The sequence below is a fragment of the Piliocolobus tephrosceles genome, chromosome 2, assembly GCF_002776525.5.
Source record: "Piliocolobus tephrosceles isolate RC106 chromosome 2, ASM277652v3, whole genome shotgun sequence".
Classification (NCBI taxonomy): Eukaryota; Metazoa; Chordata; class Mammalia; order Primates; family Cercopithecidae; genus Piliocolobus; species Piliocolobus tephrosceles.
The window spans coordinates 94,831,236-94,855,490 of record NC_045435.1 but is presented as its reverse complement, the minus strand read 5'-3'; the positions used below and the strand labels follow the sequence as shown (position 1 = coordinate 94,855,490).

At 38.3% G+C, this 24,255-nt stretch overlaps 1 protein-coding gene and 1 pseudogene across 4 annotated transcripts in view; both read right to left on the bottom strand.

Annotated features, from left to right (window-relative positions):
• The window catches only part of ULK4 (unc-51 like kinase 4), a 711,191-nt gene that overhangs the window by 583,098 nt on the left and 103,838 nt on the right, over positions 1–24,255 (bottom strand). For all 4 annotated transcript variants that reach the window (XR_003309577.1, XM_023231716.3, XM_026454879.1 and 1 more), the window contains one exon: positions 5,568–5,675. Coding sequence is in view for 3 of the 4 variants with exons in the window: in XM_023231716.3 (XP_023087484.1) it covers positions 5,568–5,675 (108 nt within the window). In the remaining variant the exon portion in view is untranslated. The remainder of the gene's footprint in view (positions 1–5,567; positions 5,676–24,255) is intronic.
• LOC111555530 lies at positions 21,937–22,973 on the bottom strand (annotated as a pseudogene).

Below are 24,255 nucleotides of genomic sequence, written 5' to 3'. Positions count from 1 at the left end.
ATCCAAGCTACTCAGGAAGCTGAAACAGGAGAATCGCTTGAACCCAGGAGGTGGGGGCTGCAGTGAGCCAAGATCGTGTCACTGCACTCCAGCCTGGGCAAGAGAATGAGACTCCATCCAAAAAAAAAAAAGTATATGCCAAGAAAAATTATTCTCTAGATCTACTTTTAGATCTAGTAGGAACATGATTCTGTATGATTCTATCTGCATAAAATTCTAGAAAATGCAAACAAGTCTATATAAAGAAAGCAAATCTTATATAGTATGTATGGAGTATGGAGACAGGAAGGGATTAAAAAGGGTGCTAAGGAAACTTTCGGAGGTGATAGGTTCATTTTTTGTGTGTAGTGATGATTTCATAGCTGTATACATAAATAAACATTTATCAAATTGTGATCTTTAAATATGTGTTTATTGTATACCAATTATATCTCAAGCAGGGGGCAGGGAGGAAAAACTATAGGACCAAAAATAAGAAGAATTAGACTAGACTCTCATTCTTGGTAAGACAGCAGACCAGGTGGCCGGGCACGGTGGCTCAAGCCTGTAGTCCCAGCACTTTGGGAGGCCGAGACGGGCGGATCACGAGGTCAGGAGATCGAGACCATCCTGGCTAACACGGTGAAACCCCGTCTCTACTAAAAAATACAAAAAACTAGCCAGGTGAGGTGGTGGGCGCCTGTAGTCCCAGCTACTCCGGAGGCTGAGGCAGAAGAATGGCATAAACCTGGGAGGCGGAGCTTGCAGTGAGCTGAGATCCGGCCACTCCAGCATGGGCGACAGAGCCAGACTCCGTCTCAAGAAAAAAGAAAAAAAAAAAAAAAAAAAAAGATAGCAGACCAGGTACCTGATTACTCTTCTAATGAAAGCAACTGGTTTTATTTTAACATCCCTAAAATGCATCAAAGATCTGATAAGATAATAAAGAATAATTAAGCCAAAAAACAGACAACTGAAAGCATGGGATAAATTGAGCACTGAAGTTTTATTTTCTCTGGGGGCATACAAAACTTTGTAAGTTTGAGCCTTGATGTCAAGGCCTTGAGGGTCCAAAATAGTGGTAAAGTAGAAATAAATTCTCCAGCCTATCCCCAAAGAACTGCAAGGAAAAGTACCTTTCACAAAACTTGGCACATGACGTACATCACACAGGGAATGTTCTCTTATTTATTTATTTATTTATTTATTTATTTATTTATTTACTTACTTACTTATTCATTCATTCATTCATTTATTTATTTGACAGGATCTTGCTCTGACACCCAGACTGGAGTGCAGTGGCACAATCATGGCTGACTGCAGCCTCAACCTCCTAGGCTCAAGCAATCTTCCCACCTCAGCCTCCCAAGTAGCTGGAACTACAGGTCCACACCACTACACACAGCTAATTTTTGCAAGTTTTTTAGACAAGGTTTCACATGTTGAACAGGGTGGTCTCAAACTCCTGGGCTCAAGAGATCCTCCCGCCCCAGCCTCCAAAAGTGCTGTGATGGAAATGTTCTATTACATGAAAAGAAGAGGAAGCACGGAGCTACAAGTACTGATTGAGAAATATATCTATGTTAATTATTAAGAAATAGCTCCAGTGTACATATCTCCATATAAGAGTCTTTTTTTTTTTTTAATGGCTAGTATCATCACTTACCAAAGTATCTTGACCTTGATGGAGCTTATGTTGAAAAATAAAGTTTACATTCTTATTGTTATTTATACATATATATATATTTGTGTGTGTGTGTATATATATATATTTTTTTAATTTTAGGTTCCAGGATACATGTGCAGGACATACAGATTACATAGGTATACGTGTGCCAGAGTGGTTTGCTGTACCTATCCCATCATCTAGGTTTTAAGCCCCACATTCATTAGGTATTTGTCCTAATGCTCTCCCTCCCCTTGCTCCCCATCCCCTGGCAGGCCCTGGTGTGTGTTGTTCTTCTCCCTGTGTCTATGTGTTCTCATTGTTCAACTCTCATTTATGAGTGAGAACGTGCAGTGTTGGGTTTTCTGTTCCTGTGTTAGTTTGCTGAGGATGATGGCTTCCAGCTTCATCCATGATGGCCCTGCAAAGGATATGAGCTCATTCTTTTTTATTGCTGCATAGAATTCCATGGTGTATGTGTGCCACATTTTCTTTATCCAGTCTATCACTGATGGGCATTTGGGTTGGTTCCATGTCTCTGCTATTGTAAATAGTGCTGCAATAAACATACGTGTGCATGTGTCTTTATAGTAGAATGATGTATATTCCTTTGGGTGTATACCCCAAATGGGATGGCTGGGCCAAACGGTATTTCTGGTTCTAGATCTCTGAGGAATCATCCTCCACAATGGTTGAACCAATCTACAGTCCCACCAACAGTCCAAAAGTGTTCTTATTTCTCCACAGCCTCGCCAGCGTTTTTGTTTCTTGACTTTTTAATAATCGCCATTCTGACTGGTATGAGATGGTATCTCATTGTGGTTTTGATTTGCATTTCTCTAACGAACAGTGATGATGAGCTTTTTTCCATATGTTTGTTGGCTGCATAAATGTCTTATTTTGAGAAGTGTCTGCTCATATCCTTTGCCCACTTTTTGATGGGTTGTTTGAGTTTTCTTGTAAATTTGTTTAAGTTCCTTGTAGATTCTGGATATTAGACCTTTGTCAGATGGGTAGATTGCAAAAATTGTCTCCCATTCTGTAGGTTGTCTGTTCACTCTAATGTTAGTTTATTTTGCCATGCAGAAGTTCTTTAGTTTAATTAGATCCCATTTGTCAATTTTGGCTTTTGTTGCCATTGCTTTTGGTGTTTTTGTCATGAAGTCTTTGCCCATGCCTATGTCCTAAATGGTACTGTCTAGGTCTTCTTCTAGGGTATTTATGGTTTTGGGCTTTACAATTAAGTCTTTAACCATCTTGAGTTAATTTTTGTATAAGGTGCAAGGAATGGGTCCAGTTTCAGTTCTCTGCACATGGCTGGCCAGTTTTTCCAGCACCATTTATCAAATAGGGAACCTTTTCCCCATAGCTTGTTTTTGTCAGGTTTGTTGAAAATCAGATGGTTGTAGATGTGTGGGTTATTTCTGAGGTCTCTGTTCTGTTCCATTGGGCTATATGTCTGTTTTGTACCAGTACCATGCTGTTTTGGTTACTGCAGCCTTGCAGTCAAGTAGTGAGATGCTTCCAGCTTTGTTCTTTTTGCTTAGGATTGTCTTGGCTATACAGGCTCTCTTTGGTTCCATATGAAATTTAAAGTAGTTTTTTCTAATTCTGTGAAGAATGTCAATGGTAGTTTGATGGGAATAGCATTGAATCTATAAATTACTTTGGGCAGTATGGCCATTTTCATGATACTGATTCTTCCTATCCATGAGGATACAATGTTTTTCCATTTGTTTGTGTTCTCTCTTATTTCCTTGAGCAATGGTTTGTAGTTCTCCTTAAAGAGGTCCTTCCTGTCCCTTGTTAGCTGTATTCTTAAGTATTGTATTCTCTTTGCAGCAATTGTCAATGGCAGTTCATTCATGATTTGGCTCTCTGCTTGTCTACTGTTGATGTATAGGAATGCTTGTGATTTTTGTACACTGATTTTGTATTCTGAAATTTTGCTAAAATTGCTTATCAGCTTAAGGAGTTTTTGGGCTGAGACGAGGGGGGGTTTCTAAATATAGAATCATGTCAACTGCAAACAGAGACAATTTCACTTCCTCTCTTCCTATTTATATACCCTTTATTTCTTTCTCTTGCCTGACTGCCCTAGCCAGAACTTCCAATACTATGTTGCTCCATGTACTGTTCCTAATAGTGTGTAACTATTGAGTGAAAAAAGTGAATTTCTACCTGTTGCATAAAATGACACAAAATCTACATTTGTATTTGCTCATATGTACAAAATTCACTCTGTAAATATAAGAAATTATATTTGTATTTTATAATATTTATATTACATTACATATAATTATAATATTTATTGGGGAACTAAACAGATGGGATACAAAACTAGGAAAAAGACTTCTCCCCATATACCTTTCTTCATTTTCTAGTGTTCTAGGTTCGTGAATATGTTGTCCCTTTGAAATACAAAATTACCTGAGAATAAATTCAAAAAGAAAGATGTACAAAGGCATTCTGTATAGAATAAAAGAATTGTAATAAAATGTGTTAATATATTAATATATGTAAATACTTTTTGTGCATTGGAGGACTATATAAATATCATAAAGATATCAATACTTTCCCAATCAATACACAGATTCAGTACAATTCCAAATGTGATTTGGAAGACTCAAAATCATAAATATATCAGTTCTCCTCAAATTTATCTGCATAATCAGTGTAGTTTTTAAAAATAGACGATTTGCAGAATTGGACAAGCTGATTCTAAAATTTATTCTGAAATGCGAAGGGCCAGGCATAGTCAAGACACTCACAAAAAGAACAAAGAGGACAGATTTGCTGTACCAGCTATCAGTACTAATTATGAAGTTAAATAAATCAAAATACTGATGTTTTATAACAATCGTGGTAACCGCCTTAAAATTATGATTGTTCAGAAAGTCAGTTTAATGTAGATACTAAGGATATTGATGTTATGTAACATTTGAGCAAGTGCTAGAACCAAAACTCAAGAAATACAGTGACAGTCATGTACAGTGGCTCACACCTGTAATCCCAGCACTTTGGGAGGCCAAGGTGAGCGAATCACTTGAGCCCAGGAATTCGAGACCAGCCTAGGCAACATGGCGAAACCCCATCTTCACAAAATATACAAAAAAATTAGCCAGGCATGGAGATGCACAGCTGTAGTCCCAGCTACCCAGGAGGCTGAGGTGGGAGGATGATCTGAGCCCAGGAGGTCGAGGCTGCTGTGAGCCATGATCATGCTACCGTACTCCAGCCTGGGCAACAGAGTGAGACCCTATCTCAAAACAAACAAAGAAAGAAATACAATGACAGAAGTTCCTTAATTACTTATAACTTACCAGTATTTAAAACTCTCAGAGTATGACACTAAATGACTAATCCATAACTTATCACTATCTATTCCATAATATTCTTTTTTAAAAAACCACATTAATGGAATATTAAATTTTGCCTTGTTGAATTCAGTAGCACTTCCATATTGTAACTTTAGATAAAAGAAGTCAAATTCTGCCTTCACGAATGTCCATAGTCATGTTTAAAGCTGTATTTGCACAAAGCTGTGTTTTATTTAAACTGAAATGGAGCTTTCTATGGAAAGAACCAATGGTCTCCTCTTGCCTAAAGGAGTCAAGGATGGCAGCAACCTTGGGAGTACCTGAGGAACTTTCAGTTCATTGGTTTTAAAATATGGCCTTCAAATCGCATACATTTCAAAGGAAAAGAGGCACTGGAAGGAAGGGAGGAGGGAGACAGGGTAAGATAGAAAGAGACCGAGAAACACTGAGAAATTCTCTCCCCAAGAGGTAAAATTTATCCGAAGTTCCTTAGGCATGCTCTAAGGGGTGAAGTCAAAAAACTTTTATAGGATATTAATACTTGTCAGCCAGAGTATGTCAGAACATGTCAAACAGCAATAGAGTTAATCAGACAGTCTCACCTGGGTGGCTACAAGATAGATCAGCTCCCCAAGGGTTGGTAAAAGGCACTGTTTTAATTTACTGTTCCTGAAGTTTTCCCTAATTAATTCAGTTAAGAGAACAATTGCCTGCAAAGAGAAAAAAAGTAAATTATTTCAAGTGTATCTCTCAGTTCTTAAACCTGTATGTAAAAAGCAAGATACTCTGTAACAGTCACCATTTCTAAGAACTATTTTCCAAATTATTTTCAAAATATGGGCCTTATATTCCTGAAAATACAGTAACTCTCCCAGATGAAGCTTAGAAATATATCCAGTAAAATAAACACATATAGATAGTCCTTTTCAGTCTATAATTTTTTTATTTTATTTTACCCAGGCTGGAGTGCAGTGGCATAATCTTGGTTAACTACAACCTCCGCCTCCCAGGTTCAAGAGATTCTTGTGCCTCAACCTCCTGAGTAGCTGGTATTACAAGTGCATGCCACCAAGTCCAGCTAATTTTTGTATTCTTAGTAAAGACGGGGTTTTGCCATGTTGGCCAGGCTGATCTCAAACTCCTGGCCTCAAGTGATCCACCTCCACCTCCCAAAGTGCTGGGATTACAGGAATGAGCCAGTGCACCTGACTCACTTTTTAGTTTATGAAACACTTCCACTGTATTACTAATCCTGAGAGGCAATTAATTGTTGCACTATCTTTAAAGAGTAAACAGAGGCTGAGAGAGGTTCCGGCAACTGGCCCCAAGCCATCCAGTTCACTTGGACAGCCAGGATCTGAAAACGAATTTTACCATGCCAGGTCCCTGGTACGCTCCAGCACACTACAGTTTAAAAAGCTCTTATATTACATTAAACTTTTACATGATTCCTTAAAAAATCAGAGCCTGGGAATGTTATAGTAAAGCTGTAATATAATGTATGCTGAAACTCGGCAGCATGTTTTATCAGATCTAGTTAATTTCCTAGGAGTCATGCTAAGAAAATCACATACATTCATTGCCAGAGTTCATACACCAGAACACAGATTAATCAAATCATAGTGCAACCATGATAAGGATAGAACAGTTTCAGAATGACACATACAGAATGGTTCCACTCTGAGAAGGAAAAAAATGTATATAAAATAGTGTGGAAGCACTATTCTCAATGTGACTCAAAGTGTGGTGCACAGACAAGACTATTTCTTACCACTAACAAAGACATCAGTTTAAAAACTTCAAAGCAATTTGACAATTCCACAACATCCAAGCATGCAATCACTGGTCTCATTTTGCAAATAAGAGTATGAAAAAGTTGGAGATGCAGGTGGGAGAGCTGCACAGTAGGTATGCACTTGTTAATGTGGAATTTAACAGCCTTACTGAGGTATAACTTATACAAAATAAATGCATATCTTTAAAGTGTACAATTAGACACATTTGGCATATGTATATACCTGTGAAATCATCACTACAATCAAGATAACAAAAGCCCTCCAGTGTTTCCTCCATGTCCTTCTGTAATCCCTCTTTCCTACTTACTTCTTTCCTCTCCTCCCCAGAAAGCCATCAATTTACTTTGTCATTAGCATGTATTTTCTAAATTTTATGTAGATCATATACTATATTAGATCATACACTATATATTCTTTTTTGTCTGGCTTCTTTCAGCATAATGCATTTGAGATTCATCCATGTTGCTGTATGTATCAATAATTCTTTTTTTTTTTTTTTTTGAGATAGAGTCTCACTCTGTCACCCAGGCTGGAGTGCAGTGGCACGATCTCAGCTCACTGCAATCTCTGCCTCCTAGGCTCAAGAGATTCTCCTGCCTCAGCCTGAGTAGCTGGGATTAGAGGCACAGATGACCAGGTACAGCTGATTTTTGTATTTTTAGGAGATACTGGGTTTCACCATGTTGGCACAGGTAGTTTCGAACCCCTGACTTCAAGTGATCCACCTGCCTCAGCCTCCCAAAGTGCTGGGATTACAGGTATGAGCCACTGTGCCCAGCCAGTTCATTCCTTTTTATTGCTGAATGGTATTCCATTGTATGGATGTACCAAATGTGTAACTCTCGCCACTCACTGCCTTACACATAACGAATCATCTACACGAAGTGGGTGAGGAAATAAACGGAACTATGTGGCTTCACATCAGTCCTTGCAGCAGGTCACTTCTACATACAGGCTTCCTTTTCCTTTGATCTTTGCTGATCATCTACTATGTTGAATCATCTGAAATTGCCAGTGTTTAGCAATTTTTTACCTACAAAAACAGCAAATTGTCACAAGCACAGTACTGTAAAAGAGAAAGAAAATGATGAAAGAAGAAACCTTGAAATATCAGAAAGGAAGCAAGAACACAGTAGGCCAAAATATAGGTAAATACAATAGGCATTCCTACTGCTATTAAGTTTTCTAAATTATCTTTGGTCATTGAGCAAAAATTGTAAAAATGTATGATTTGGTTCTAAAGACATTTAGAGAATACATTCAAGAGAATTACATAAAAAAGAGAGAGGGTAAAGGGATGAAAAAAAGGGTAAGTTTTCTATACTTCACTTGAACTAGTAAAAACGGTGACACCAGTAGACTGTGTTATGTATGTAGGTATGTATATAATACACACAGCAATCACTAAAAAGAATCCATACAAAGAGATATACTTGAAAGCACTACAGCAAAAGTCCAAATGGAGTGGTAAAAAAAAAAAAAAAAAAATGTTCAGTAAACCACAGGAAGGTAATAAAAAGAAAATGGAAATGAAAAACACTGAGAACAAACAGAAAACAAAAATAAAATTACAGACTTCGGATCAAACACATCAATAATTACACTAAATGGAAGTCAATAAATCAAAAAAATCATACCAATCCTAAATGTGTATTGCTAAACAAAAGAGCTGCCAAATACGTGAAGCAAAAACTGATAGAACTGGAAAGATAAACAGACAAATCCACAATTACAGCTGTGAACTTCAACACCCCCTTCTCATGCACAGAAAGACAAATACTGCATCATCTTACTCATATGTGAAACCAAAAAAAGTGAAATTTATAGACGGGGAGAGTAGAGCCGTGGTTACCTGAGGCTGGGGGTGGGGTGGGGAACAGGGAGATGTTGATCAAAGGGTACAAAGCTTCAGTTAGACAGGAGGAACAGGTTTTCAAGATCTACTGCACAGCACAGTGACCGTAGTTCATAATTACACCTATTTCACAATTGCTAAAAGAGTAGATTTTACGGCCAGGCACAGTGGCTCATGCCTGTAATCCTAGCACTTTGAGAGTCCAAGGTGGGAGGATCACAAGGTCAGGAGTTCAAGACCAGCCTGACCAACATGGTGAAACCCCACCTCCACTAAAAATATACAAATTAGCCAGGCGTGGTGGCACGTGCCTGTAATCCTAGTTACTTAGGAAGCTGAGGCAAGAGAATCGCTTGAACTCAGGAGGCGGAGGTTGCAGTGAGCCAAGACTGCGCCACTGCTCTCCAGCCTGGGCGACAAAGCGAAACTCTGTCTCAAAAAAAAAAAAAAAGAAAAGAAAAGTAGATTTTTCATGTTCTCACTTTAAAAAATATGAAATATGTGAAGTAACAGATATCATTCCACAGTCCACAGTACACACATACATCAAAACATCACATTGTATTCAATATATACAATTATTTGCTAATGAAATTTTTTTATTTCTAAATTTAAAGAAATGATAAAACAACTATATAATGAGCAGACATCAGAAGAATAATAAAGGAATACTACAAACAGCTGTATATATATAAATTTCACCACATAGAAAATATGGACCAACTCCTCAAAAAATACAAACTATCACAACTCACCCAATATGAAACAGATAATTATTTGCAAATGACATGATTGCCAACATAGAAAGACCCAAGGAGTCTAAAGAAAAAACCTCCCTAGAACTAGTAAGTGAATTCAGCAAGGTCACAGGATACAAAATTAACATTCAAAAAACAACCGTACTTTCATATATTAGCAATAAACACATGGAAACTGAAATTTAAAACACCATTTACAATCCCCCCCCCCCAAAAAACAATACTCAGGTATAAATCTAGCAAAACAGGTACAGGATTTGTAAGCTGAAAGTTCACAATGCTATTTAAAGAAATCAAAGAACACCTAAATAAATGGAATAATAGACTATGTTCATAGATAGGAAGACTCAACATAGTGGAAAATGTCAATTCTCCCCATATTAATGGACAGATCTAATCAAATGCCTATCAAAATCCTGAAACAATTCTTTATAGATATCAAAATTATTCTAACATTTATATGGAAAGGCAAAAGAATTAGAACAGCTAAAACAATTTTGAAAAAGGAAGAAAACGTGGGCCAGGCATAGTGACTCAGGCCTGTAATACCAACACATTGGGAGGCCAATACGGGAGGATGGCTTGAGCTCAGGTGTTTGAGACCAACCTGGGAAACAAAGTGAGACCTTGTCTCTACAAAAATAATTTAAAAAAAGAATTAGCCAGGCATGGTGGTACATGCTTAGAGTCCTAGCTACTCAAGAGACTAAGGTGGGGGGACTCCTTGAGCCCTGAAGTTCAAGGTTGCAGTGAGCTATGATCAAGCCACTGCACTCCAGCCTGGGCAACCGAGTGAAACCCCCATCTAAAAAGGGAAAAAAAAATGGCTGCAATTATTCTACCTGGTTTCAAGACTTATATAGCTACTACAGTAATGAAGACTGTTTGGCATTGATATAGTTTGGAATTGATACAGTTTGGATATTCATCCCCTCCAATTCTCATGTGTAAATCTGATCCCCAGTGTTGGATGTGGGGCCTTGTGGGAGGTGTTTGTAGGATGGGGAAGATCCCTCATGAACGACTTAATGCCATTCCTGTGGGATTGAGTTCTCACTCTTAGTTCTCAGGAGATCTGGCTGTTAAAAAGAATCTGGCACCTCCCTCCTCTCTCTTTCATTCTCTCCCACCATGTGATGTCTATTCCCTTTCACCTTCTGCCATGAGTGGAAGCAGCCACCATGCTTCTATAGCCTGCACAATTGTGAGCCAAATAAATCTCTTTTCTTTATAAATTACCCTGCCTCAGGTGTTCCTTTATAACAAAGCAAAACAGGCTAACACAGGCATTACTGGTGGGGTAGGCACATAGATCAATGGAACCAAACAGAATTCAGAAATAGCTCCACACAAGAATAGCCAAGTGATTTTTGACAAAGGTGCAAAGGCAGTCCAATGGAGAAAAGTCAACTTTTTCAATAAACAGTGCTGAAGCAACCAGGCATCCATAAGAAAGCAAAAAATGAACCTTGACCTAAATGTGGCACTTGACTCAAAAAATTAACTCAAAATGGATCATAGTCTTAAATTTAAAACATAAAACTATAAAGCTTCCAGAAGAAAATACAGGATAATGTCTTCAGGTTCTAGTACTAGGTTAAAAAGTACACTTGACACCAAAAGCACAGAGACATTGTACCAAAGAGGATATGCAGCCACCAAATAAGCACATAAAAAGATGTTCAACATCGTTGGCAATTAGGGAAATATAAATTAAAACCAAAATAAGATATCACTACACATTCATCAGAATGGTAAAAATAAAAAATAGTGACACCACCAAAAGCTGCCCAGGATGATGAGAAACAGAATCACTTATACATTGCCAGTGAGAATGTAAAATAGTACAGTCACTCGGGAAACTCTGGCAGTTTTTCTAAAAAAAAAAAAAACAGCACCTAATATGCAACTACCACAGGACCCAGCAACTGCACTCCTGAGCATTTATCCAAGAGAAAGGAAGGCTTTTGTCCACACAAACATCTGTAAATGGATGTTTATAGTAGTTTTATTTGTAATTGTCAAAACTGGAAATGACCCAGGTATCTTTCAATAGGTAAGTGGTTAAACAAACTGTGATTCAACCATACCACAGAATACTTCACAGCAATAAAAATGAACAAACAACTGATACATCCAACAACCTAGAGGAATCTCCAGAAAATTATGCCAAATGAAAAAAGCCAACCGCCAACCACAAAAGGTTACAAACCATATGACTATTTATACAACATTCTCAAAATGACAAAAATATATAAATGGAAAACAGATTGGCTTCGGGGGTGGAGGGCAGCACATGCAGTAGGGTAAGAAGATAGGGTCATAAAAAGGGAATATGGGGGGTCCTTCCAGTAATGAAACTCTTATTTTCCTTAACTGTTTCAATGTCAATATTCTGGTTGTAATATTGTACTACACTTTTTTAAGACATTACCATTGAGGAAAACTGGATGAAGTATACACAGGATCTATTATTTCCTACAGAGAGAAATTATTATTATTCTGTATTATTTCTTATATAGTTTTGATATTTGTCCCCTAAAAATCTCAAGTTGAAATTTGATCCCCAATGTTGGATCACAACTGGGCATGAATCCACAATTATCTCAAAATAAAAAGTTTAATTTAAAGAACTATCAATCTCATATTAAATTCAAAACCCAGATCTGGCTTTCTGCTTTACAAAGTTAGTGGCAGGGATTTACAGCATTTCTCCATTTTATAATCCACTGGTATTTTGTGTCAGCAAGCGTCATTGGAAATTTAAAACATTTTAATGCTACAGTCCCTTAAAGTGATAAAACTGTCTGGACTGCCTCCAGCATAATAGAAATTGCTTTGGAACTCAGTGTCTTGTAAATAGACACACATCACATAATTTATTCCAGTAATGCCACAGCAACCTCACATCTCACTTGCAAAAAGTTAACTTTGGATAGCATTAAAAAGTACTCAACAGATAATGGTTCTCCTCAAGGTTATTTGTACAGATTTTTCATTTGTTGCATTAAAATTTAAAGAAATAATAATAAAAAGTAAAATATAAGAATAAGGAACAAATATGATACAAAAATAACAAATACCAAGGGTAAAAAATGTATCTGTTGACCTAGGTACAATGGCAGTTGAAAATGCCAATACTAAATGAATAAGGTAAAATAGATTTAGTTCTTCAAACTCAGAAGTCCAAGAAATATGTGTATATTATTATTATGTATGTTTTCCTCTAGTCTTTAAAAATCCTCCTGGCCTTCTAACATTAAAATTACTGTTAAAAAGCCTAACATTGAGGCCAGGTGTGGTGGCTCACACCTGTAATCCCAACACTCTGGGAGGCCGAGGCAGGCAGATGGCCTGAAGTCAGGAGTTCAAAAGCAGCCTGGCCCACCTGGTGAGATCTTGTCTCCACCAAAAATACAAAAATTACCCAGGCATGGTGGCACACACCTGTAGTCCCAGCTACTCGAGAGGCTGAGACCAGAGGATCACTTGAACCTGTGAGGAAGACGCTGCAGCAAGCCAAGATCATGCCACTGCACTCCAGCCTGAGCAACAGAGCAAGACTCCGTCTCAAAAAAAAAAAAAAAAAAAAAATTTACCATTGAAACTAAAAGATAAAAATAGGATATTCAAGTATCATGCTATTATTGTGTGAAATTTTTGAAAATCATACAAGAAGGAAAATGAGTTTTTTGGTCTTATTTCTAATACCATTATGCTTTGAGGCATATCTATACCATCACTGGTTCTATTAACCTAACGGAAACTATTCTTGGGCAGCCACAGGCATGATTGGGTGGCTGAATACTGCAAATAGTAATTTAAGACTGTGCTGCCATTTTCCAAACTACTTCTTTGAAATCAAAACCTATTTTATAACAAATATGACTGGCAGGAGCCAGGCCTTTTTGGCTTTGTCTGAAGTCATCTGACAGATATGAAAAGGACAAATGTGCTTCAATCTCATATGCCCTAGACTGCATCTCTTAAGTCAAAGACAGGAAGATGATGAATTAGAAAGCTAATTCTAATAAATGTGGAAGTTCTGCAGTTATAAAACTAATATTCTGACACTTGCAAAGACATATTTGCTTGCTTTTGACTCTCAAAATATAGTTGTTAAACTTCCCTGTTAGTGGATATACATTTAACAGCTACAAAAAGAAACTGAATTAAGCTCCAGATTCAGAATATATCAGGCATTTCCTATTATGGTCAGTGTTTTACTAGGCCAAGGAGACATTTTAAAACCCTACTTAACTACTACCAATGGGAGATACAGTAGTAATTACACCAACACCACAATTTTTAAAATAATTCAGTATTCTTCCCTAACCTCTGAAATAAGAGGCATTCCACAATTCCAAATGAAGAGGGAATTCTATTTGATACCACTTTGCCCTTTCTTCTAAGTGGTTTCTTAGTACACTACTTTCAATGTCCAAAACATAGCTAGGGCACATAAAATAAGAACACTGTAAACCTCATAATCCCCACTCCTTTTTTAATCCATGTTCTATTTTATTTCTATTAAATCTTAGAATCCTTTGGATGCTGTATATTTTATTAAGCCTTGGCAAGAAAAATCACATCTGTCAGCTTGAAACTTCAAACTCTCGGTTTCACAAGTGTTGGTTAAAAAAGAAAATGGACATACTGAACAGATAAGGAAAGGCCGATAATGCCAGGGGAGACAGATAATGAAACTGAAGAGAATAAAATTCTTTCTGTAATTAATAACTCTGAAAATGTCCTTGCAAGGTTGTCTATAAGATCTCTTTGGTGACATCTGGACCAAAATCAAAATTTTAACATTATCGCTAATTCTCTGCATGATAATTGGCTAAATGCATTCAAACTGGCATATCTAATTGGCATCTAATTCCTAAAGCTAAATCAAGGAGAAGCAAGGACTGCTATCTTGTCACTTCCCTGTTGAGGCCTAAATGTAAACAAACAACCTATAACTGGTAGATTCCTTCTCTTAAAGATAATGAACTGTCAGGAAAAGCAAGAAAAATGCATAAGTAGATTTCTCATACAGTCTTTCACAGTCATTTAAAAAGTTTGGAGATACTAGGTACACAAACTTTATATATTTCCTGGATTTTTTAAATTAGACATCAACAAATGTCAACTACAAAAGAAATCTGCCATTTTTTGGTCACCAGTCATCCAGTCCCTCTTCCTAACACCCCTCAACTTCCTTCTGAGGAAGTACCTTTCCTGCACTGTGCCTGGTCTGTAGCACAGCAAATCAGGCATTTTGCCCTTCAAATACAAAACCTGAAAGGGTCCCTGGCTCTCTTCAGAAACCCCTTTCGTCCTACAGTCTGGTACAGTCAAGGGCAGAACCACAGCCTACGTTTCAGCCAGCAAGGCTCTTGCTCAGGAATCTGAACCTGGAATGGAGTGACACAGAGTGAAGGAACAGCTGAAAAGTTCACTTTTTCCTTCTAGCGGTATCCCCAAACAGGACTCCAAGGGAGTCCAGGTCCAGAAACCCTCGGGAGCTGCCAGGTCTAGCTGCCAGGAATAGCTGACGATTCCAATCTTCTCTTGGAGCCTTTGACCTTGCTCATTTTCTTCTAATAAATACCCTTTATGCCTAAGTTAGGCAGAATCAACCTTAAAAAGTAATAGATAGTGATGTCCAGTTTCCTGCCCTTCCTGGACACAAAAACATGTCCTAGCCCCCTTAGAGTCAGGTAGGGCCATGTGACTAGCTCTAGCCAATTAACTGAAAGTGGAAATGATGTATGTATTCCTATGTGCAATTTTCCATACTCTCTTCCTCTGTCTCTGGAAACTGTTAAGGCACTATGCTGCATAGAAGTGCCACATAAGATGAAAGCAGCCTGGAGTACTGAGGTGAGCTGCCCACAAGAGCCAGCTAGGCCTGCAGCAACCCTCTGAGATTTTGATGGTTTTTGTTACCATAACATAAGCTAGCCTATCCTGACTGATCATTCAATGCAAAAACATCACTCTAGCTAGAGGCAGTCATGAAGGAGTTCTACTACTTTAAAAGAATTGTTAATAAAACAGTAAACTATTGCATCTACATCTTAAGGTAGAGGAGCATTTGTATAGCAGCTAAGATCTGTACCAACATTTATGTCATGGATCTGACACCAGGGTTGCAAAGCACCAATCACCAGAAAAGCAGTACATGAACCATAGACGTATACAACATTCTGGAAAAGGCAACACCATGAAGACGGTAAAAAGGTCAATGACTGCCAGGGGTTAGGGGAAAGGAAAAATAAAAAATAGGCAGAGCACAGGGGATTTGTAGGATAGTGAAAATACTCTGTATTATACTATAATGGTAGATACATGTTTTCATACCTTCTTCTCAACCCAAAGAAATGTATAACACCAAGAGCAAAGCACAATGTAAACTATAGACTTTGGGTGACAATAATGTGTCAATGTAGGTTTACTGACTAGAACAAATGCACCACTTTGGTGCAGGATATTAATAGGAGAGGCTGTACATGTGTGAGGGCAGGGGTATATGAGATGTCTTTGTGCCTTTCTCTCAATTTTGATGTAAACCTAAAACTACTGTTTTAAAAAATTGTTTTCATTTTAAAAAGTATACTGATCAATCTGCCATGCAGACTAAGTCAAGAAATTGGGTATCAAATTGCAAAAAATCTGTAATAAATCTATAGTTCAAAAGCAGATTTCTCAAATAAAATTACTTTTTCTATTTCTGGTGAATAGCAGACAAAATCTTCTGAATATTACTCCCATTGAAAGAAACAAAATATGCTAGATAAAATATCTTTATAAAATGCATACCTAAATTTGCAAGAAATTAAGAAAACCTCAAAGACCAAAAATACACAAAAAAGAAGAAAACTGACAGAAAAGGGGAAACAGAGAGAAAACAGGACAACAGAGAGATAGAGAACCACAGGGAACAAATAGAGGCAACAGAGAATCAGGATACTTTAACCCCGGGTGGGGGTGGGGGGAGATATGCTAAACTCTTGGTGATCTTGAAATGACCTTCTGAAATGGAACAAGAAACAACCCTCAGCTCCTGCCCATAGTGTAGTATCAAATAGGAGACCATTAATATTAAATTGGTACCTCAAGGATACATGAATAAGAAATGAACCAGCCTGCAAGAGAGGCTGGCAAGAAATGTTGAGACCTTGATACTAAACGAAACAGTGGTGAAAAAAATCTCCCCTGAGAATCAAACCAAATCTCAAAAGCAGGTGGGCAGCTCACATTCACAATGCCTCACCTGGGAGACCAGAGATTCAAATACCTGGGAGTCTGCTAGGCTGGACAACTGAAACATGGCCTCTAATTAATGAAGTCAGAATGCTACAATTTCCCCAGCATACTCTAGAGCAGTGGTTCTCAAATTTTAGTGTGCATCAGAATCACTGAAGAGTCTGTAAAAACATAGATCGCAAAACCCCTTCCTCAGAGTTTCTCATTTAGCAGATTTGGGGTAAGATCTGAGAATTTGCATTTCTAACAGGTTGCCAAGTAATGCTCATGCTGCTGGTCTAGGAGCATACTTTAAGAACCACTACTGTGGTACTCAATATTGCGTACACATTAGCATCACCCTTGTAGCTTTAAAGACTACAGACACTTCCATCCACCCCCAGAGATACGGATTACAGCCTGGGCATAAGAACTTATTTAAATGTTAAAATAGAGAGCATAAGACTGACAGAACAGACTCCTCCTGGCAATAAGATGCTAAATTATAAACAAGACCTAAGACCTAGGCAAGGGTTAGATCACGCACCTTACACTTAAAGAATAAAAACTATGTTCTAACTGCCACAGGGTTTTTTGTTTTTCTCTAGCAGCTAAATAAGCACTGGCCTCAAGACAAGCACACTGAAACAACTGCAGCCCACTGACAGCCAGATGTTGACTAACTGACAACCTCCCCTATTCACAAGCCAAAATAACAGTTTTGATTGGATGAGAGACTGATTTCAGTAACTTTCTCCTGTTAAGAGGTCACCAACCACGGACTAGTTCTGGCTGGTTTACAGAGGCTGTGTACTGAGTGCCTTCCCGTCTTCTGCTTCACCTAGGGCCTAATTGTTATGCACTTAAATGTTAAGTCTCCACCCCAAAGTGAACATGAACTGCATGTAACATGCATGTTTACTTTCTACACATGTGTGTGACCCCTTTCATGAATGTTCACAGCTTCTCCTATAACCATTAAACATGTATACTTAGCCAACTTATTTGGCATAAATTTCTATTCCATTCTTCCCTCCCTCGAAGTGCCTGCTTTCAGTTTCTGCCAGAAGCCACACTTTCCAGCCTGTCAGGAGAGCCAACCTGCAGGCTGCAACCCCTTATAAGAAATCAAGCTTTCCTCTTCAAATTTAGGGGCCTCAGGATTCTTCAGTTAACACTAACATGCTGTCAAGGTTAAGAACCACTGCCGAAGAGGACAGAATCTAAAAGCTCTGGAAATTGGAAACGCTGGAATGACTCAACAAAGTACAGCCTGCTCAGCCACCCCTTAAACCATCCCTCTTACATGACCCTGGGAGACCGTCTTAGTGAAGGGGGCACCAGCATCTTTGAAGAGCTCTAAGGTAGCTACCCTTTATAGGCCAGAGATGACAGTGAGAAATTCTAACAGTGGAATCTGGTTCTCTGATCACAGTGGAAACCATGAGATTTGGGATTAGTAAAGGCCAGTAGCAGCCCTTACCTGCAGATTAGGTGGGCACAACTGCCACAGCGAGTCAAAGGGCAATGTGGTGACCAGAATATCTGACCCACAAGAATCAATGGTAAACTGACCATCACGTCTGTCTCCTATGTTGATACTTGACATTTAATAAGAAAATTTCTAGATTTACTGAGCAGAAACCTAACTCAAGTCCCATAAAGAATTCACAGCTTCTTACCCAGATCCCAGATTTAACCAAAAGAAAAGAAAAAAAAAACTATCGGGATCACTAGAGATAACGGTCCATACATCATCTCAGAGATGCATCAGAATCAGCCTCTGAATTCCCCCTTTTAATCTACCCACCAAGCAACTGCATGGCAGTGGCTAAAAGAGGAAGGTGCAAAAAAAAGACCGGCAGTGAGCAGAGGCCTCCCCATTCTGAAACCTACCTATGATGATAACAGTAATAGTGCTCTGTGTCTTCTTACCAATATAGGGTAGCTTAACCACGACTCTTAGCAGCTATACTGGAAAGAGAAGTATACCCTTTTTCTAATCTCACAGCTGCCTTCTGGAAACCACACACAAAACCTGATGAATATGGAGGGAGAAACCATTCCAGGCAGAGAAAACCGAGCCAGAGGCATAAAATCCAGGTACTGCCACACTGTTGTGACAGGTCCCCATTTCTGTATCTAATGTAAGCATCTACTGCAGTGTGGATGATACATACATTTATCAAGGGTTATATGACACACATTTTGAAACAGAACCACAACTATGCCTCCTATATGAATGTTTTCTTAAGAAGCCAAGTTATACTGTCCTGTAATTAAAATTGGGTCTTTTAGATGCTATAATAATTTAAAAGTTATGGCATAAAGAACTCCAATATTACAATTTTGAACTTGCTAAATATAACTAGTATTATTTACTTGTTACTATACTATTAAAAGTCATATCTTCAACACTCCTCAAATAGTAGAAATACAAAGGAAGCTCACTTTAAATTGCATTTTTCTGCTTCAGGGATCAGCTCTGATTAGTTGTGTTTTATGCAGTTCTTTCCATCTCCAATTCTGTTTCCATATTTCTTTCATCTAATAGAAAATTAAATGTGATACTTTGCTAGGTTCCCAAGGATTACTAACTTACACTACATTCGAATATGTTAGTCTCACAACTGCAGCCCTAAAAAATACAGCAAAGGTACATTCATAGCCCAGGTAAAGCGAGCACCAAAATTAGTCATAGCAGCAAACACAGAAGCTAAAAATTGTTCTATGAGATGTCAGATAAGAAATTAAATGAATTCCATCATTTTAAGAAATTAGCATGTCTTTTAAGAATTCTTTGATGTGAGATGTTTAATTTGTATGCAAAAGTGATTCAAATATGGCAATTCCCCAAATGACATGTACTTCAGCATCACAGCTTAATATAAGAAACAAATCCAGAATGTTTCACTTCATTCTACACAAAAATGTGATTATTATTCAACTCTTGCTTTATTATTTTCAGCAAATTTGCCTCCCCTACTGTCCAAAAAGCAACAAAAAAAGAAGTCTATTTAGCTGTGAGATACAAGGGTAAATTCACCGAAATTAACAATGTGGAGGATTTAAATGACATGTCTAAGCTCGGGGCTACAAAGAAGCAAGAAATAATCACATACTGTGTCTGATGTAAAATATGGCATCCTATGGCCCCTCCAAATATACAGTGTACAAAACAACTGAGAAAACTACACCAAAGCAGGAATGGGATACAAAGCACTCCATGAGGACACATTAATAAAAAAAAAATAAACAAATACATAAGCTCAACTTCAGCTTCAAATCCAACAGGATAGTTTTTCCAGAAAAGTATCTAAGAGTTCAAGACCAGCCTCAGCAACATGGTGAAACCCCATTTCTACAAAAAATACAAAAATTAGCCAGGTGTGGTGGCGCACCCCTGGGATCCCAGCTACTTGGGAGGGCTGTGGTGGGTAGACTGTTTGAGCCCTGGAGGCAGAAGTTGCAGTGAGCCCAGACTGCACAACTGCACCCCAGCCTGGGTGACACAGTGAGACCCTGTATAAAAACAAAACAAAACAAGACTAAGCCAATTAGTCTTCTAATTGCTCTTCTTCACTTCTCACAGCTTTTCTTCCTTTCGTTTCCTATTAGACTGGATAAACTAGGTCCTGGGGTAAAAGATTCCAAAACACAGGGCTTTGTGCAAGACGGTTTGGAAGTGGCCACTCTCTCCCTCCAAAGAGATCCAACCCCTCTCCTGACTGAAACTCAGCTATTTTCTGGAAAACAGCATAAACTAGGCTGACTAACTTCTTTTACCACGAACTCTCCAGCACAAACCTGGTTTCTGTAGAGCCCTATTCTCTTTCCCTAGAGGGCCAGCTTTCCCCTTCTCTGAGATGATGCTTCATATCTCCTCCTCTACTCCAATCCCTTGGGTACTCATTATTCTCTTTCTAATGAATGATCTTTCCAATGTATTGCTGAATTCAGTTTGCTAGTATTTTGTTGAGGATTTCTGCATCAATATTCATCAGAGATACTAACCCGTGGTTTTCTTTTCTTAATACGTCTTTGTCAGATTTTGGTATAAGGTAATACTGGCCTCGTAGAGTAATTCTGGAAGTATTCTCTCCTAGTCTTATTTTATTTATTTATTTATTTACTTACTTACTTACTTACGTATTTTGAGTAGTTTGAGTAGGATTGGTATTAGTTGGTTCTGCTTTAAATGTCTGGTAGAATTCAGCAGTGAAGCCATCAGGTCCCTGGCTTTTCTTTACTGGGAGACTATTTATTATGATTTTGATCTCGTTGTTTGTTATTAGTCTGTTGAGATTTTGGATTTCTTCATGGTTCAGTCTTGGTAGATTGTATGTATCTAGGAATTTGTCCACTTCTTTTAGATTTTCCAATTTATTGGCATATAGTTGGCATAGTAGCCACTAATGACCCTTTAAATTTCTGCAGTATTAGTTGTAATGTGTCCTTTTTCATTCCTGACTTTATTTATTTGGATCTTCTTTTTTTATTAGTCTGACTAAAGGTTTGTCATTTTGTTTTAACTCTTCGGAAAAACTACTTTTTGTTTCATTGATCTTTCATATTGTTTCTCCATTTCAATTTCATTTATTTCTGCTCTGATCTTTATTATTTCTTTTCTTCTAATTTTAGATTTGGGTTTCCCTTGCTTTTCTAATTCTTTAAGATGTATTATTAGATTGTTCATTTGAAGTTTTTCCTCTTTTTGACATAGGCGCTTATAGCTATAAAATTACCTCTGAGTACTGCTTTTACTGTATCCCATAGGGTTTTTTTTGTTTTGCTTTGTTTTTGGCAGAATCTCACTTTGTTGCCCAGGCCAGAGTACAGTGGAGCGATCTCGGCTTACTGCAAGCCTCCACCACCCAGGTTCAAGAAATTCTTGTGCCTCAGTCTCCCAGGGAGCTGGAATTATAGGCACCTGCCACCATGCCTGGCTACTTTTTGTATTTTTAATAGGGACGGGGTTTCACCATGTTGGCCAGGCTGGTCTCGAACTCCTGACCTCAAGTGATTCGCCTGCCTCGGCCTCCCAGAGTGCTGGGATTACAGGCATGAGGCACCATGCCCAGCCTCCCAAAGGTTTTGGTAGATTGTATTTACATTATCATTTGTTTCCAGAAATTTTTCAATTTTTTTTTTTTTTTAAACCAGGCTGGAGTGCAGTGGCATGACCTCAGCTCACTGCAAGCTCCACCTCTTGGACTCAAGTGATCCTCCTACCTCAGCCTCCCAAGTAATGGGGACTACAGGCACATGCCACCACGCTTGGCTAATTTTTATTTTGTTTTTGTTTTTGTTTTGTTTTGTTTTTGTAGAGACAAGGTTTCACTATGCTGCCTAGGATGGTCTGGAACTCCTGGCCTCATGTGATCTGCCTACCTCGGTCTCCCAAAGTGTCGGGATTATAGGCATGAGCCACAGTTCCTGGCCCAAATTCCTTTTTTCTTCCCCCCATAGAAAGCAGAAAAATAATTTATTCCAAAAGATAGCAGAAATACTAAATTTATCCTGAAAATACAGTAAGGTGTAATTCTGTTGAGATAGCTCTTCTCTCTGAAAATGCTTTCCTACTGACTGCCCCACTGGAGTCTTATTTGTCTTGCAGCAGTTTCACATTGATTCTCATGTGAGAAGGCAGGAGTCATCTTCAAGTGCCAGATTCCAAGGAGAGAGTAACGTATCTCTCAGAAGAAGAGCATCTTGTATCTCAGAAGAGTACACAATCATTTTGTGGAGTCAGCACAGTTCAGTTTAAGTAGGCACATAATTCATTAAAGTGTAAAAAAGTGAAGGAAAAAACCACTACATTGTAGAATAAGACATTTAAATATGGTGCTAATGTTTGAGGCAACTGATGGCCAAAATGGGCAAGTCAAGAAAGGTAGTCTGGTTTGGAGGTGATTTTGCATCTAGAAGGCATTCTCTCCTCGTGACCTCAAAGACTGAGCACTGTAGAGCACATCTTCTTCCTCAAGGCCAATGATGCTTCAGATACCAGATGGCTTCATTTTTTAACTGTAGTCCAAAGAGAGGGTTGAGCTGGGCCAGAACTGAAATCAGCCAAAAGAGACAGCAGAAAACCGGACAGGTCACCAATATGGTAATGATAACTCCCCAGTAAGGACCCGTAGGGATAAACCAAGGCACCAAGAAGCCAACGAAGCCCCAGAACACACTCATCACAGTGAGAGGCACCATGAGGCCATGATACGCCATGGTCACTGCCTGAGCTGCCAGCCTCTGCCCTGCCACCTCACTTCCCAAATTCCTTCTTCTTTGTTTTGTTTTGTTTGTTTTTTGAGATGGAGTCTCACTCTTTCACCCAGGCTGGAGTGCAGTGGCGCAATCTCAGCTCACTGCAACCTCTGACTCCCAGGTTCAAGCAATTCTCCTGCCTCGGCCTCCTGAGTAGCTAGGATTACAGGCACACGCCACCATGCCTGGCTAATTTTTGTCTGTTTGTTTGTTTTTTAGTAGAGACAGGATTTCACCATGTCGGTCAGACTGCTCTCGAACTCCTGACCTCGTGATCCACCCACCTCGGCATCCCAAAGTGCTAGGATTACGGGCGTGAGCCACCATGCCTGGCCCCCAAATTCCTTTGTAATTTCTTCATTGATCCACTATTCAGGAGCACATTGTTTACTTTCCATGTATTTACAAAGTTTCCAAAATTCTTATTAATTTCTAGTTTTACTCCATAGTGGTCAGAAAAGAGGCTTGATATTATTTCAATTTTTTTAACGTTTTAAGACTTGTTTTGTGACCTAAAATGTGTTCTAACCTTGAGAATAATTCATGTCTGAGAAAAAGAATGTGTATTCTGCAGCTCTTGGACAAAATGTTCTGTAAATATTAGATCCTTTTTGTCTATAATGCAGATTAAGTCTGATGCTTCTTTGTTGATTTTCTGTCTGGGAGATCTGTCCAATGCTGAAAATGGCTTTTGAAGTCTCCAGCCATTATTGTATCACGGCCTCTCTCTTTAGCTCTAATAATATTCCCTTTATATATCTAGGTGCTCCAGTGTTGGGTACATACATATTTTACATTGTTATATCACCTTGCTGAACTGACCCCTTTATCATTATGTAGTGACCTTCTTTGGCTCTTCTTGCAGATTCTGTCTTGAAATCTATTTTATCTAATGTAAATATAACTACTCCCGCTCTTTTTTGGTTTCCACTGGCATGGAATATTTTTTTCCTTCCCTTTATTTTCAGCCTGTGTTGTGTCTATATAGGTTAAGTGTGTTTCTTATAGGCAACAATCAATGGGTCTTGTTTTTTCATCCAGCCAGTCTCTGTCTTTTGATGGGAGAGTTTAGTCCATTTACATCCAATGTTATTGTTGATAAGTAAGGACTTACTCCTGCCATTTTGTTATTTGTTTTCTGGTTGTTTTGTGATCTTCTTTTCCTTCTTTCTTTCCCATTATTTTAACCTGATAACTTCACACTATTTACAAAAACCAACAAAGAAAAAGAAAACTAATAAAAACTCTATGCCTTAATTTCATGCCCCTGCTTTTAAACGTTTTGCTGTTCTATTTATATCTTATTTTATTGACCATCTTGAAAAATTGATGTAATTATTACTTTTGATTGGCTCATATTTTAGTCTTTCTACTTATG